Raw genomic sequence first — 16856 nt, 5'->3', positions numbered from 1 at the left:
ACGAGTTGAACTTCTGCCAAGTACAGTTGAAGAAACGTACAGTTGGATCTTTAGCTCGTACTTCATCTGTCCTGTTAATGTTATGCACAGCTATGCTAACAGCCTGGGGCCCAAATACAAACCCGAGTTAATGATTAAGTGACCCAGAGCCCACTGATTGTATCACTGTGGGTTGGTTCATACATTTAATCTTCAAGGGTCAGAGCATCACATGATCTGTTCAGTTTCAGAGCAGGATGATGTAGAGGTCAGGAGGCTGCAGGAAGACCACCACAGTGTCAAATACTGACAGTTCTGCATTCAGTTTTATACTTACAAATGTTTAATGGCAAACTATTTTCTATGTATGTTTCTGTAGTAAATCTATATATTTTTGTTTCACATTATAATCATTAAAAAAATCTGTCTGAGGGATTAGTTTAAAGCAATGCATTTGCACTTTCTTTATAAATATTAATTATATAAGCCTAAGATACAAATGAGAAAATAATTCTGTTCACAATTTAAACTGTACCCCTAACCTAAAAGAGTTGTATCTATAAAGTCTTGAAAAGCCCATCCCTACTGTTAGCCCAGTTTGAGTTTAAATCCATGGTTAGTATCCATTCCTGTCCAACTTGTGTCTGTGCCTGTTTAGATCTAATTTTGTATTTCAGTCTTTAATTAACTGTGATTCTATACTTTAATTTTCACTGGGTTTATTTTGTATGATTTGTCATTTGAAATGCTTACTCAACATCACCTCAATTCCTCTAGGATCCTTTAAAGTTCAAACAAAGGTATTATGTTGATTTAACATTGCCTCCAATTTTGATAAGATCATTTGTCTTTTAATGTCAAACAAGAAACAGCCTGATAGAACTTTTACAGTAGACACACTAACTCCAAATAAATGTGTGTGTGTGTGTGTCGGCCCTCAGGTGATCTCTGCCAGGAAAGGCGAGTTTGAAACTGGGTTTGAGAAAGGCGGTCAGACACGGGAACATGCCATGTTGGCCAAAACAGCTGGTGTCAAACACCTGATTGTTCTGGTAAATAAAATGGACGACCCCACAGTGAACTGGAGTATTGAGAGGTGAGTACAAAGATCCCCACTGACTACATAAATATTCATACCCACTAGTGTAAACCTCCACAAACTGCATTGGATTAGAAAGGAATATTCTGTTGAAGCTAAAAACTGGGTGAATGTTAGAGAGGTTCTTTTTGTTTTGTTTTGTTTTGATTACATATTTGTGGATGAATAAAATGTTCCACTTCTTGTGCTACTACTTTTACTGTTGCAGACGTTGACAATAAGGAAATGTTTGATTGTCTAGTTCTCTAGTTTTACTGCAGTATTAACTAATGGGGATTCTTGAAGTTTAAAATAGAATAAATGAATAATTAATTTGAAAATTAATGTTACCTTTGGTTTTATTAGTTATGAAATATAAAAAGCAGACATTAACTAATGTAGGTGAGGTAAGTGTGTGTGTGTGTGTTAAAATATTTTGAAAATCTAAAATGTTAATTATTATTCACAACTAATGCAAAATAATCTAGAACTTGAAATATACTTGACAGGAAGTTGTATTTTTGCATGTGCATTGAATAAATCAGGTTTCCTGTACAGATTGGGTAGTGATGACAACAAAGGTAATGGTGTTGGAGCTTTTTCCTGACCCAGGTATCATTTTACTGGTAGTAAACGGACTCTGTGACATTAAATCTACATAGCCTTCTCTCCCAGCCAGACGTCACCATGCATCCCCACTTCCTGTATCAGTTGTTTCAGTTTAAACACTTCTACAAAGTCATTTGGTTTCATGATGCAGTGTTCGATCAGATTCTGAAGCAGCAGTTGTACTACCGCTGCAATTTGTTAAAGCAAACCACGTATCATGATTACACAAAATTGTCCTGCCAGGTCTGTTATCTGTTAGTTAATAGTTTATCGTTGTTTCTCTGTAGGTATGAGGAGTGCAAGGAGAAACTAGTGCCATTTTTGAAGAAGGTAGGCTTCAACCCGAAGAAAGACATCCACTTCATGCCCTGTTCTGGTCTGACAGGAGCCAACCTGAAGGAGCCCACTGACATGTGCTCCTGGTACACGTAAGTCACGTCCATGTGCTGCCTGTCAACATACACACAGATTGGACACTCATGGAGCAGGTTCAACATTCACTGCTTGACATCATGTGTTTCTATTGCAGAGGATTACCTTTCATTCCACACTTGGACAGTTTGCCAAATTTCAACAGATCCAGTGACGGCCCAGTCAGATTGCCCATTGTAGACAAATACAAGGTAAGACTTTGAACTGACTTCACTAGGTTTCTTACATCATTCTTGTAGTTGACAGCAGTGGAATAAACAAACAGGGTGAGTTTCACAGAATAAGGATGAAAATATCATCATGAGTGTCAATTTTTATAGAGGATCATTGTGGAGTTTGATGTGGAAGTAAAAAATTGTTCCTGGTTCAAACTGTATATGTGTTTCTATGCATACAAATAAGCAGCAGATAGTTGACGTTCAACAGTAAAACGTTAAATACCTCAAACCACCAGATTCCACTATTTACTTGTGTTTGACAGCTTTTCTAGTACACAAAAATTTACAGTCATTGTGTTAACATATTCTCTCCTCAAAAGAATGTCTCATGTCAGTTGTATCACCTGTTTTCTGGTCAGGTGGTCTTGGAATTAATGAATCTTTAACAACACTAATGGCAGTACAGAAACGTTTGAAATCATTTAGGAAATGAGTATTTGAAGATGATATTTCTGCATCTTATCCATTGTAAACTGTTGTAAATATCTTGACATCACATACTCAGATCACGCACTAGAGAAGGCCAGTCACCAAATAAATACATTTATGTTATGGTCAAAGATATTCATATATGTTACTTTAATTTAGTAACGTCCATGAAAGCACCATCTGCTGCACTTTTGACTAGAGATGTAACGATTAGAGATTTTAGTGCTACGATTATTGTCAGAGAAATAATTGCAGTTTTACAATTACTATGATTATTTTGTGCAAATTCATTTCACAACAGTACTTATTAGGGCTGTCACTTTTTATTCGAACTTCGAGCATGAGGTGAAAAGTTGGTATTTGAACTGTAATTATCTGTTCAAATGTCGGCTGTAGCCTCTACAGGTGCATCAGACTATTTTATGCAGTTTGCCTAGTGATCAAACAGAGTCTAGTAATAGTAAAACAAAATCACCAATCACTAACATAATTTGACCAAATAGTTTTGTTTATCGTTCAGTTCAGCTTATATAGCTGCATGGTGATCCCTAAGGTGCTGTACTAAATTGAAGGTATTCGATCCTTTTGCCGCAACTTTTCTCCTGCACGTTTTGCATGTTGGACCCCCGTAGTCATGAATGTTGTCACTTGCATCTTTTGGATAACTAAAGTAATCCCACACTGGTGATTTTACCCACTTTCAAGGTGGATATAGATTGTGTTCTTGAAATTGGATAGAGACAGGTGGTCAGCTTGTTTCTTTGGTTGGCAGTCTTGACGATTAATTAACTGTGATGTTTAAAATTGCAATTAATTGTAACACCATGACATTGTTACAACCCTACTTTTGATGCAAAGAGCTGTAGATACTGAGTGATGTTTATCAATTGAATGAATGTCAGAACCTGTCAATTCCACATACAGCAGGCATCAAAGCCGGCTATTAGTCCTAAGATCTTATCAGTTGAATATGGAATAGACTATTCACTGATTAGAGGGTGTATATATAAAATGAAGCAGACCAGAGTGACCTCGGGGGGGGGGGTGGGGGGGGGGGGGGGGGTGGGGGGGGGATTGATAGAGTATTTTTAGAAAGAAAGCTTTTTGGAACAGCATCTAGTGGCTGTGAGTGATATTACACTTGAACCCAGCCCAAGTCTGTGTTTTCGATCCAGCTGTTTTTAAATCACCGTTTTCAACTTGTGGAGTGGAAACTTAATTTGAAAACTGAAAATATCATAACATAATGTTTTTTTAGTTTGTTTTCTTTATTGGTGCATTCAAAAAAAGGTAGTTGTGATTAATGCAGTGGAAACAAGTTGACATTTAATAATGACCCACCATTATAAGGCAGGTGCAGCACTAAGCCAGGAAGTCAAATCAACATTTGGGATGCTGGTTATCATTGGCTCTCGCCTTTCCACATGTTTGTACAAAAATAGGGTTATAGTAGTGATAATAGTCCATGTAGATAATGGGCAGTTATGTGACATAACTGACAGGTGGAAACATGTCTATTGCTTTTCTCTCCAAACTTGTGACACTGTCTTTCTTTCAGGACATGGGTACTGTAGTTCTGGGCAAACTGGAGTCTGGCTCCATCAGTAAAGCACAGCAGCTCGTCATGATGCCAAACAGGGTAAGATTTACAAAGAGCATGTTACGGTTGCTGCCAAACTACAAACATTACATTGTTCTATATTGTTCTTCGTCCAATGTGTTTATTTAGATGATTACTGAATATATTTAGCTGTTACTTGAGGAGTGAGTGAAATTAAAGAATTTAGCAAAACATGTAGCAACTAGTGATGATAAGCATATTTAATGAGATGAACAGGCTTTAACAGCATCATCAGTAGTTTAAGGAATTTGAAGGAGAGAAGTCTATTAGGATGTACGGCTTCAATTAATGACCATTTCAATTGTCCACTAGTCAGGTTATATTTATTGCAGCAATAAAACACATTTTCTTTCCCTTAAGAACATTTATTGCACAACAACTACAGTGCATAACAAAGTTTGCTAAACAAATATTAAATTCAATATTCATCAAATATTGCAGGCGCAATAAAATCCTTTTTTTTTTCCTCCCTTAAATAAAAGTACATTTTGTCCTAACAAAAAAATTGAGTTGCAATTGCCAATAAAATTTTAAAAAAAGTTCCTAAAATAAAAGTGCATGATGTCCCTACCAGCCTCTTGATTAGTAGTTGACTAATTTAGTAGTCAACGAGTCGTTGCAGCCCTATTATGATGAATGAATAGAGTCTCCCTCTGTCCTTGACTGGATGTCACCACACAGATTAGAATGCTTTCTTATGTCCATCATTTGAAATTAGAGAGGACACCAACAAAATGTTAACATGTAGCTCTGTGAAGTTTGCTGTGTGTTGGTTATTGTATGTGTCTGGATACATATTTATGAGATAAAGGTTAAAAAGATGCAGCTGTAGTACTGATGGTTCCAAACAGATGAAATGCATGTTGAATCTGTCAGAAGCAGGAGTGGTGTTCTTCGCTCCTCAGCTTTCCTCAGTGTCCCTCTGCCCCTCTCATGTTTGTCTTGTTAATGTCCTGCAGCATGTGGTGGAGGTGCTGAGCCTCCTGTCGGACGACGTAGAAACAGACGACGCCGGACCAGGAGAAAACCTCAAGCTGCGGCTCAAGGGCATTGAGGAAGAGGAGATCTTACCAGGCTTCATCCTGTGCAACGCTGAGAACCTGTGCCACTCAGGGCGCACCTTCGACGCCCAGGTCAGACCCTACAGACCACCCAGCACCAAGCTTGCTCTGCTTACTGTGTTTATGGACTCCTCATGTGACACTTAATGTCTTCCACACAGATCGTCATCATCGAACACAAATCCATCATCTGTCCAGGTTACAACGCAGTCCTTCACATTCACACCTGCATTGAAGAAGTGCAGATCACGGTAAGGATCTACAAAAACATGACAACAGTCTAACAAAAGATGTGTGCATTGCCTGATGTTGTGTTGTTGATGGATTCCCTTCAGGCCTTAATCTGTCTGGTAGACAAAAAGTCAGGAGAGAAGAGTAAGACACGACCACGATTCGTCAAACAAGACCAAGTTTGCATCGCCCGTCTGCGCACAGCAGGGACCATTTGCCTCGAGACCTTTAAAGAGTTTCCTCAGATGGGACGGTTTACCTTACGAGACGAAGGTACAGCTGCTCCCACATGACCTGCACTGGCCCACATGCTGACCCTGTTCATCTACCAGTTAGAGACTTATCACACACCTTCACACAGTGTCACATGTTCAGTCTCATACTGTCTCATAGATGATGACAGGTCTGTTTCTTTTCTCCCTAATGACAAAGACAGTACGTGGTTCCATTTGCTAAAGTCATTTTAATCCAGTATTGACATTTTGACTAATAACCAGTGCTGATACAGGTGTTATTTTATTTATGTAGGTTTGTTTGTTATTTATCTCCCAGCCAGGGAAAATATCACTTTATATTTTATATATTAAAATAGGTTTACTCAACTGATTAAAAATACTTCAGGCCTTCATTACACCATTGCCATCTGAGAAATGATGTTTTATTTCCTGACATCCACATTGGCTGATATCAGCTGATACTGATTCACAGCTGTGACAAAGGTGGAGCCTGTGGTTTGATAAAGGACATTTAAAAACACAGAGTGGAAATCAATAAAAGTTAGATGAAAATCATGGAAACAGATTCAGTGAATAAAAATAGGTGTGCTTATGTGTGGACTGACGAGACTACAACATTCACTGAGTTACTATGAGAATATAAGAAATTATTAAGTGTATCTGAGGAGCTGCACAACCAAATGTCTTTGGCAAATTGTTGGTATAATCCAGATGGTTCAGGTCAGTTGGAAACCAAACCTAAAAGCAGCTATCACCTCCTCAGTTAACAGCCCAGATCATTTGTTTCTGTCCCAGCTGTCGTTGTGAGTTAGAGTGATGATTAACACATTTTAAGCTCCTTGAACCATATTACGTAGCTACTGGGTAACAGATCTATAGCTACAAGACAATGAAATGTGACAAAGGTCACCAAGGTCAACACATAGAACTGTTTAGCCTATTTGAAGATTACATCAACAGATGTTAGTTAACAAAATGTACAACATTACCACTGCAAAATATAGATAGATATAGAGATCCTTAGAGTAAATAACAACTGAAACTAGCAGTGAAACAGTCACAGATCAACTGTTGGGTTTTGTTTACTGGGAAGTAAGTGTTTTTTTTTGTTTGTTTGTTTGTTTTTTTATACTTTGGTTTTTTTATTTGTTTTTTTTTTTCAACAAACAGACAATAAAGCCCACAAACCTGGGGTCACTGGTTGAACACAAAATATTTAAATCACAGACAGCAGTGATTGAGCATTGCTTTGTTTATAGTCCAGCCATTTTCTCCAGTGCTTCATGATGATATGTTCCTTGAGTCGTAGGTAGTAAGTCAGTCTTTCCATGGAGTATATTTCCTCTATTATAGCTAGCCACTGATCCACACGAGGTGTGTCGAAAGTAAGTGTTTTTTCATGATGAAAAGGAACAGAAAATGCACAGTAAGGGAACCTTTAAATAACTTGTGATTTTATAAATATTGGTAGGCAATTGTAATCCAAATGTTTGCCACTTGAATTAATTCCTGGTGAAGTAAAACTACCTGTGTACTTATAAAACTAAACTAATGAAACCCCACCTGGAAAAGTCAATAACAAAGTGACTATTTCAAAACTCAGAACTCTAAAAATTTTATTAATTCAGTATTTATTTCTGATCTTCGTAATATTTGTTAAATATGCTCACAGACTTTCTAATTATAATTGCTTATTATAGTTTTGAAATTGTCCTAACTCCTTAGTTACTTTCGTTGTCACATAAGATTGTGACCGTTTTATTTTTCAAATGAACTGACTTCATTAGATTTTCATCTGATAAATTTTCTTTCAGTTTCAGGGTTCCCACAAGGTCTTATAAAGTCTTAATTCTTGAATTTACAAATCTGCATTTAATACCTTAAAAAAGTCTTTAAAAGGTATTAAATTTGATGCGGTAGGTCTTAAGTTATGTTGCCATAAACCTGTTCGCTGTGTTGTGTTTAATGTGTTAAATGTCCAAACTGCGAAGAAACTAACGTTAGTCGACTCAGTCCCACCCGTTCCAACCCGACTGTTTATATTGAAATTAGGAGCCAGTCATCACCAACTTTGCAGAAATTAATACAGAACATTCAACACATGTAGCCATTAGTCACCCGAGAAGCTGTCTTTGGGAACTTAAAGGGACGGCTCGCAAGTGAAAAGTAAGCGGAAGGGGAAGTGCAAATTTAATAATGCCGGTTTGGAGAAATGAAACCTGGTTGACACGAGTAGAGGGGAACGTGTTTGAACCTCGTTGCACTTTGTATAAGAAATCAGTTCAACTCGTAACAGTGGGAATCAAGGCGTTGGCTTAAATAAATACATTTTCTTAAATTCTAGGAGTCAAACATTTTTGCCAGTATGACCATGAAATGGGCAGTAAAAAGTCTTAAATTTAACTTGTAGAAACCTGTAGGAACCCTGGTTTGTCCAAGTTTGAGTTTTTATTTAGATGAAATGTTTTTTCTTTCAGATGAACAGTCATTAAAAGTCTGATGTTATTCAGATCCATTTGATTTTTTACTGTGACCCATGAACACTGGAGTTGAGCCCAAAGCCAAGTTGATCTTACTCTGTTTCATAGTCATTTGGGCCCTTTAGTCTTAATTTAATTGACTGTAATATATTTTTAGTATGTGTTTAAAACATAAATCAATGATCCAAAATAGAAGTTGAATGAAAATGAATGGACATAATAATAATAATAATAATAATAATAATAATAATAATAATAATGATATAAGATTAGATTCATATGAGGGTTTCTGCTGGTCACTAAAAAACATTAACAGTCATTAAATAGATTTTGTAAAAATTAAAACGCATTGAATTCAATGTCCAGAGGCATTAAAAAATGTAATACACTTGATGGAGAGAAAAAGCCTTGTTAGTTACAACTTATTTTTAATATGTAAATATTTAATAATTTTGTTTGGCGGTATAGTGTGATGATTGACAGGCGAAACCCTTTAATTGGCTATTGTTTATGGCCGATGCACGAAGTCATCAACACCGGATGCGTGGAATGCAACATGCTGTGAGCGTGCTCATGCTGCGGCGAAAGAGTGGAGGAAATATTAGCAAATGTTGTAAAAATGGGAAAATGCAAGTTTCAGCAAAACATGGTTAAAGCCTATCGACGGTAAACCGACATAAAACTATATATAAAACTGTATCTGCAGTTGGACATGGGCGTTACATTTATCTGAAGTGGCTTTTAAAAGGACATTAAAAAGCATTCAGTTAGATTTGCTGATACCTGCAGAAACCCTGTATATAATGTTTTTCTATTTACACATACTCAGAGCGCGTACAGTGGATCCATTCATCATTCACTCACACATTCACACCTGTAACTGTCTGTCTGCTCATAGTCCACGCGTAGTTGCGATCCTCACACGTTGTGGTTTGTGTTGTAGGTAAGACAATCGCCATCGGGAAGGTGCTGAAGCTCGTTGCTGAGCGGGACTGAAGCGAACCCAATCTCCTGGGAAGACCTGGTGAGACGGAATGAGCGGAGCTCGGTCCTAACCCGCCCACACTGTTGTCGGCGGCAACGGCCCCTCCCTCTCACGCCCCCCCTCTGCGTGCCGAAGATCAGCTTCAGACAAACTTCAGTGAAAAACGAAAATCTGTTTTTAAGCAAATGACAAACCAAGAAGTCCACACGAGTCAGCTTTCTCATATTGAGAGCTCAGCTATGCCATTCTGGGTTAGCCCCTCCCCTCACTAGTCCACTCATCATGACACCATTTATTTTGTTCCACTTCTTTTTTTTTTTTTTTTTTTTTTTTTGTGCTTTCATACATGACAGTGACATATGGCTGAAGTTATATCTGTAAACAGATGTGGACCAGGATTTTTGCTTGGAATATAAAAAATGATTTTGAGAAGTAAATTGCAAAAGAAATTGTTTGATAGAACTTAACCAGTTGAAACCAAAATGTTTATCTTGGGTGTACATGTCTCCCTTTGCTTTTACCCAGTTTTTGGTTTCTCATGTGGCGTTCTGGCAGTGTGCTTGAGCGTGTTCAAATGTTATTAAAGCAAACAACTATGACAATAAAATATGGAATTGGGAAATGGAGCCTGTTCCTTTTACAAAGTGTATTCCAGTGCCTGCCTGCTTCTTCTACTGTTTCCCAGTTCATATGGTACCAAACACTGACTACATGTACAAAGGGTTGACTGATAAAACAGCTGTTATTGTTATCACGTGATCATTTTATTTCTTTATTTGCTTTACAGTGAAACAAACCGCACCCCTCACACATAATGTAGGTTATTTTGGCATCGATCCAGCTGATGTCATCATGTCTGTGGGTGTTCTGATGTCAGCAAAGACAAATTTTGCCCATTATAAGTAAATGGGGAAAAAAATGTTTTAAAATTAATAAAAAAACTTGAACTTTGACCTACTTTTCACAAACTGTAATCACATCTATTCTGAGTTTGTGACAATCTGTGAACCCAATGTGGTATCAGTTCAACCAATAGTTGTGCTGTTAAAGTGTCAACAATCAAAGAAACGTGGTGCCAGGCACAACAAACCCTGCTCCTCACATGTATTGTGCCTTTTTTTTTTTTTTGGCATTGATCCAGCTGATGTCAGCATGTCAGTTGCCTCTATATATGTGCCAAGTTGAAGTAAATTGAAACAAAATTAATGCTTTTATAGACGCAAAATTTCAGCCATTCTAAGTAAATGGGAGGGGAAAAAATATTTTTAAAAATTTGAACTTCAACCAACTTTTCCCAAAATGTAACCACGACTATTCTGGGTCACTGGTAATTTATAAACCAAATCTGGTATGAATTCAACCAATAGTTTTGCTGACACGTAAAATTTCACCCATTATAAGTAAATGGGAGATGATTAAAAAAAAAAAAAACGTAAACATTGACCTCCTTTTCCCAAAATGTCTTGACATCTATTCTGGGTCACTGGCAATCTATAAACCCAATTTGGTGTGAATTCAACCAATAGTTTTGCTGCTACAGTGAAACCAAACCATAAACAATACCCATTGCCCCTCCTTCAGGGGGCGGGGTAATTCCCAGCAAATCACAGAATCAGAAACTGTAGATGCATTATTGTCTTGTGACTTCAGAACATTGATGTCAAAAGTAATGTTTATTTTCCTCGTTTCAACTTTTTAATTTAAAACTACGAATCATCTGTTTTCTTCAACTTTCAGACAGGACCAAAAATCAGCCTTCATTCTGAGAAGAAATAAAGAAATTGACATTTATTGAGATCTATTTGTATGAATTTATATAAAAAATGTTTTAGAGCATTTTAGCCCCATCACCCTGCTCTACGTTCACATGCATACAATGTTTGTCTTATTGTACCTAAGACCAAAATACACATGGAGCTGATAGCATGGTTATTGAACATTCCACAGATATTTCTGTTTACGACAAGGTTCAAAGTTTGAGTTGCATTTTAGTGACATAAAGGGCAAAAATTCAAGTTCTTGGTAATGGACTGAAAATATATCAGTTTAGGGTCAAATCTTCTCAGGAACCTGAATCTGAAATCATTCATGCAAAATCTTTTGTGGTTTTTAAATCACTGAGCCTTTATTGACACAAGGTTGAAACAAAAAAAACATGAAATTTGGCCTATGCACTACTTGATTTAACTGTTTTATTTCTGTCAAAAATCAGACATAACATGCTTTCTTCTCTTCATCTGTGAGCTTTGAATCCTCCCCAGGAGGCCTTCCTTCCTCCACCCCAGGATGGCTTTGGTCTGGGCATCTTAGCCCTATTCAGTCAGTCTGAAATTAAAAAATATATATCAATTAGGCATTACTCCATAACATGTACAGGGGTTGGACAAAATAATAGAAACACCTTAAAAAAATCAACAAAATATAATTTAATATGGTGTAGGTCCGCCTTTTGCGGCAATTACAGCCTCAATTCTCCGAGGTATTGATTCATACAACTTATGAATTGTTTCCAAAGGAATTTTAAGCCATTCTTCAGTTAGAATACCCTCCAACTCTTTTAGAGACGATGGCGGTGGAAATCGACGTCTTACTTGAATCTCTAAAACTGACCATAAATGCTCAATAATGTTGAGGTCTGGGGACTGTGGCGGCCATACGAGATGCTCAACTTCATTAGAATGTTCCTCATGCCATTCTTTAACAATTCTAGCTGTATGGATTGGGGCATTATCAGCTTGAGGTGAAGGTGTTTCCATTATTTTGTCCAACCCCTGTAAGAGTTGTTTTATTAGTTTAACCATAAATTGATATATAGAAGCCTTCCTAAAGTGATTCTGGCTGCTTAAATTGGCTTCATCATTGACAGAGCAAGTCAAAATCTAACAAATTGGTGGGCAGTTTCAAAAACAAATATGAACATTTGGTTGTAAAAAAAAAAACAAAAAAAAAACTTGATCTCACTTTAGGAAAGTAAATGGACCTAAATGCTATAAACTAATTGTAGCCCATGTAGGTGGGCATAATTGATTAAATTTTAGAGGCTAGATATTGAAAATTGAGTGAATGCAAGTTTTTTTTTACAGTGGTATGTATTTTTTTTCACAAACTAAAAACTGATGGGGGTAGGGTTAGTAAAAGTAATGATTTGACTGATCTAATATTAGAATATACTTAATTGTTGGGTAATGCTTTATTCACAACAGAAAAAGAAAGAGAATGGTGTATAATACATACAGATTTATAATAATATCAACTCTACATAAAGAATTATAAGTCCAATTCTTACCTAGAAGCCAAAAAATCCAAACCAAATTGTCCCAGGTCGTCTTCTGAGGAACTGGCTGATATGACGTCACTGAGTTTGAACTGAAATCACTGAAACTGATACTCATTTAAAAGGCCAGACCATAAGCTCTTCATCTAAGGTTAAAAGGAAGCAAGTTCAATGAAAATTTGCAAGCAGCAACAGGATTAATATGGGTTTTCAAATTATTTGTCACCGAAAAAGGGTAATTTTTGCCCACTTTTCTGCAAACATCATGCAAAAAGTCACACAAGGATGTTATATTCTGAAACTACACAATTTTTCCAATAAATTCGACACAAGACACTGCATGAAAGGTATACATTTATTCCACAATATTTTTTTCACAATAACGTCACAATAATGATTCTCAAGTTTCAACCTTGCCTTATACTTATACTCATAACAGTAATGACCACAGCCGCCCTCTTTCTGCTCAAATACTTTCCTGAAACCATCTGTTGGGGTCTGTGTGGATCACCGGTCTTAAAAGAAATTTAGATCCTGATTTTCAAGACCTTAAAATATGTGAAAAAGTCTGGAATTGAAGTCAAGCAGGTGTTATATTTGATGCAGGACAGTGAATGAACATGTTGTGTTTGCTTTTATTTTCAATTTTGAATTTTTCGCAGTAAAAACCATTAACGTTTCGACTGGAAAGACTTTACTGAACACCTGTGAAGTGGCAAAGTTGTACCTAAGACTGGAAGGTGAATGTTTGGTACCAAAGACACGTTTGGGCTTTTTATGCTGCCTTCAAGTGCTATAGGGAAAACGAACCTTTCCACTAGGGAATTCTTGGTGAAATGAAAAATGGCTGACACACAATTTACTGTGACTAAAACAGTTTTGGATATGTTTATTCATCTGATTCAGCACTTCTTTTTCTTTTTTTTAAATCGTTTATACCAGGGGTGTCAAACTCCTTTTAGTTCAGGGGCCACATTCACCCCAGTATGATCTGCAGTGGGCCGGACCAGTGAATTAATAACATAATAATATATAAATAATGACAACTCCAGACATTTCAATGTGTTTTATAGTGAAAAAAAGTAAAATTACATTATGGAAACGTTTACATCTATAAACTGTCCTTTTAAAAATGTGAATAACATGAACAACCATGAAAAAACTGAAATTTATTAAGAAAAGTAAGTGCATTTTTAACTCGATTTTGCCTCTGATTACACTGGTCTACAAGGAAAATGCTTCCAGAGTAAAAGTAATGAAATTTTACCACATGAGAGTCACTGATAAAGAAAAGTCAAGTCAAAAATGCTGATTGGCTGAACTTTCCAAGACACAGCCTTGGGCCAAAATGTGAAATTCAAGAATTAACGAGAGAATGGGTTTGACTCAAAAGGAATATTTGTCTCAGAGCTACAAGATCTACTTCAAAACACTGTCTGCACATTAGAATACATTCACTTTACAGGTTCTATTTAGTGGAAGAGTTATAAAACTATTATATAAATGTACATAAACCAATATATATGTGTAATAACACTTAATCATATACCTTGAAAACATGAGCAAACCGGTACTTTTGTCATTTATTTTCCAATTAATCTCATTAAAATACGTGTCATTTAGCACATTTAATGTCTGAAGCAAATCATCTCTAAAAAATTGTAGACCAGTGTTATCATTTGTAAATGTGCATTAAAACTTACAGATCACAATGGATCTGCAAATTTATAAAATATGTTAGTAATTGGCAGAAAATTAGTAAAATTGCACTTACTTCTCTTAGGACATTTCTGGTTTGTCATTTTTTTTGGGTGAAAGGCTCGTTTGTAAATTTACACATTTTCATGTAATTTCACGTTTTTTTTTTTTTTTTAATACTAAAATAGAGGAAACATTTGGAATTGTCATTATTTGTAGGTTTTTATGGCAGTACTTTACTGATCTGACCCACTTGAGACTAAAGAAGGGCTTTATATGGGCCCTAAAGTAAAGCGATTGACTGTTAATATCTTCAGTGTAAGTTTTGCATTTCACAAATTCATCCCACGGGCCGGATTGGACCCTTGGCGGGCCGGTTTTGGCCCCCGGGCCGCATGTTTGACACCTGTGGTTTATACTATAAATGTGCAAAATCATCAGCTAACAGCAACAGAACGTTCATTAAAGTATTGTTTATCATTCATATGAATCCCTCGTTGTTCCGTCAAAGGTTATTTAATCTCAGCAGCTCATGTGTCAAAATCTTTTCCCAGTTCTCAGTGGAAAATATGACGTCATGTGCAATTTTGAGTTCAGAACTAGTATTTATCATAATTCCCATAACACATGAAGGCCGGTTTAGACAGTTCATTAGGAAGTATCTGAAAGCAGGATGTCTGTGGACCTCAGTGTTCAGTCCTTCAGCTGCGGTGAAGGCAGATCATGTGTGACCAGCAGGTGGCGTCACTCAACTACAGGAAGTCCTTGTGTCCCAGTCTGATGTCCATGTGTGACTGTAAGTTAAACCCATAAGGACCCAGTGAGACTTTTGTGTCAGTTCCCAAATGATTTTTCTCAATATTTAACCTTTACTAAATGATTTATCACCATTTATTGTTATATTATCCTCTGAATTTAGCATTTTTTCCAGTGGAAATCATGTTTTTTCCGATGTTTAACCCTTGTATGGGGTTTGGGTCTGTGGGACCCGTTTAATTTTTTATTTAAAAAAAAAAAAAAAAAGATGAGTAGTTATTTTTTTATTGAATTTTTTCCTCTCATATCTTACGGAAAAAGGATTAGGGCCACTGGGAAAAAAAATAAATAAATAAGGTCCAATATATTTTTATTATTATTATTCTGAGAAATAAGTCAGAATTCTGAGAAAAAAAAGTCAGAATTCAGACTTTTCTCTCAGAATTATAAAAAATATATATGTTGGACCTTTTTTTTTTTTTTTTCCAGTGACCCTAATCCTCTTCCATACATATCTTGATTATATTGCATTGTATTAACCCTTTCATGCATGAATTATGAGAACCTTAATCAAGATTTTTTTTTTTCCTGAGTGTGTTTATCCTCTTTAAGCATGAAAAAAACAATGTGATTAATTTTTTTTTTTTTTTATGAACCTATTTTTCATGGAGTTAAAAAAAATGTCCACTCAGCTGGACACCGTGCGTTTAATTTTTGAAGCAAAGAAACATGCATCTACTGATATACTGTGTAAAAACTATGAAATAAAAATATTTGTAACCTCCTGAGACCTAGCAATGCATTTCTGTCCTCTGTAGGAGACAAAAGTTTTACATAAAAAATGCTGTCCATTGCAAAGGACATTCCATTAAAAAGTGAATAAATAAATAAAAAGAATTAAAAAAAAAAAAAAAAAAAAAGTTAAAAAACAAAACAAAACAAAACAAAATGTTGGATTATGTAGTTTCCAATCAAGACAGTTGTGTGATGGAAAAAAGCTAAAATTTTCATTTTCCTGGGTCTTAGGAGGTTAATTCTGCTAATCTGATGTTTTCTCACATTTTAACATACTATAATACTAGTTATTACTCACTCAGATAATATGCAAAAAAAAACAAACCTCTATTAATTACAGTCTGATAACAATTAGCAATTGATTTAGATCAAAGAACAGGAGTGTTACAGTACTGGTATGAATGTCAGTGTATGGGATGATGCATTGGTGTCCACTGTGTCGGCTGAAATGGAACTAAAACAACAAAACCCATGAATAAAAAAGAGAACAGCTTTGAACAGCTGTCCACTGTAGTGACCAGTATGCATGAAAGGGTTAAAAAAAACAAACAAAAAAAAACTAAAAGCGAGTAGCACTTTAATTCATAAATGTGATCTAGCAAAGGTAAAAGGTAAATATTAAACATATATGCTTTTTATGTCGCTTGTAATTGGGATGAGGTAAACATCTGTTGAGTATTTTTAACATAAAATTGTTTACGTTGAGTTAGAAACCCACAAATGCAGCGGGACCACCGAACCCACAAACACTGGCTGAAGAACAAAAATCTGAACACCACACAAGGGTTAATTAACTGATAATGTAGATGTTCATAAAACCTCACAGTAAATTCAAAGGTTGTTATATCAAAACAGAGGAAAAAAATGAAGAAATAGTGACTTTTTCGGTAAAATTTCTCATTAACTGAACATAAACCCAGCGTGTCCATCCACTGTCATTTATTAAACTCTATGGGTTTTACTGGTGAATCAAT

General features: G+C 36.0%; 1 protein-coding gene and 1 long non-coding RNA gene across 3 annotated transcripts in view; one reads left to right on the top strand and one right to left on the bottom strand.

Moving 5' to 3' along the window:
* gspt1l (G1 to S phase transition 1, like) overlaps positions 1–10006 on the top strand; it is a 23858-nt gene extending 13852 nt beyond the window's left edge. For both annotated transcript variants that reach the window (XM_030141230.1, XM_030141229.1), the window contains 8 exons: positions 921–1075; positions 1954–2094; positions 2196–2289; positions 4304–4384; positions 5326–5499; positions 5589–5678; positions 5763–5931; positions 9318–10006. In XM_030141230.1, the coding sequence (XP_029997090.1) occupies positions 921–1075; positions 1954–2094; positions 2196–2289; positions 4304–4384; positions 5326–5499; positions 5589–5678; positions 5763–5931; positions 9318–9370 (957 nt within the window). In that variant the 3' untranslated portion in view covers positions 9371–10006. The remainder of the gene's footprint in view (positions 1–920; positions 1076–1953; positions 2095–2195; positions 2290–4303; positions 4385–5325; positions 5500–5588; positions 5679–5762; positions 5932–9317) is intronic.
* On the bottom strand, positions 9172–16856 carry LOC115424127 (uncharacterized). The gene is made up of 3 exons (XR_003936053.1): positions 16845–16856; positions 13587–13588; positions 9172–9248 (listed from the first exon to the last, which is right to left on the bottom strand). It is a non-coding gene; the product is annotated as an uncharacterized LOC115424127 (long non-coding RNA).

Source organism: Sphaeramia orbicularis, chromosome 8 (assembly GCF_902148855.1).
Source record: "Sphaeramia orbicularis chromosome 8, fSphaOr1.1, whole genome shotgun sequence".
In the NCBI taxonomy this organism is placed as follows: Eukaryota; Metazoa; Chordata; class Actinopteri; order Kurtiformes; family Apogonidae; genus Sphaeramia; species Sphaeramia orbicularis.
The sequence above is the reverse complement of the archived record's forward strand: the minus strand, read 5'-3'. Positions and strand labels throughout refer to the sequence as shown.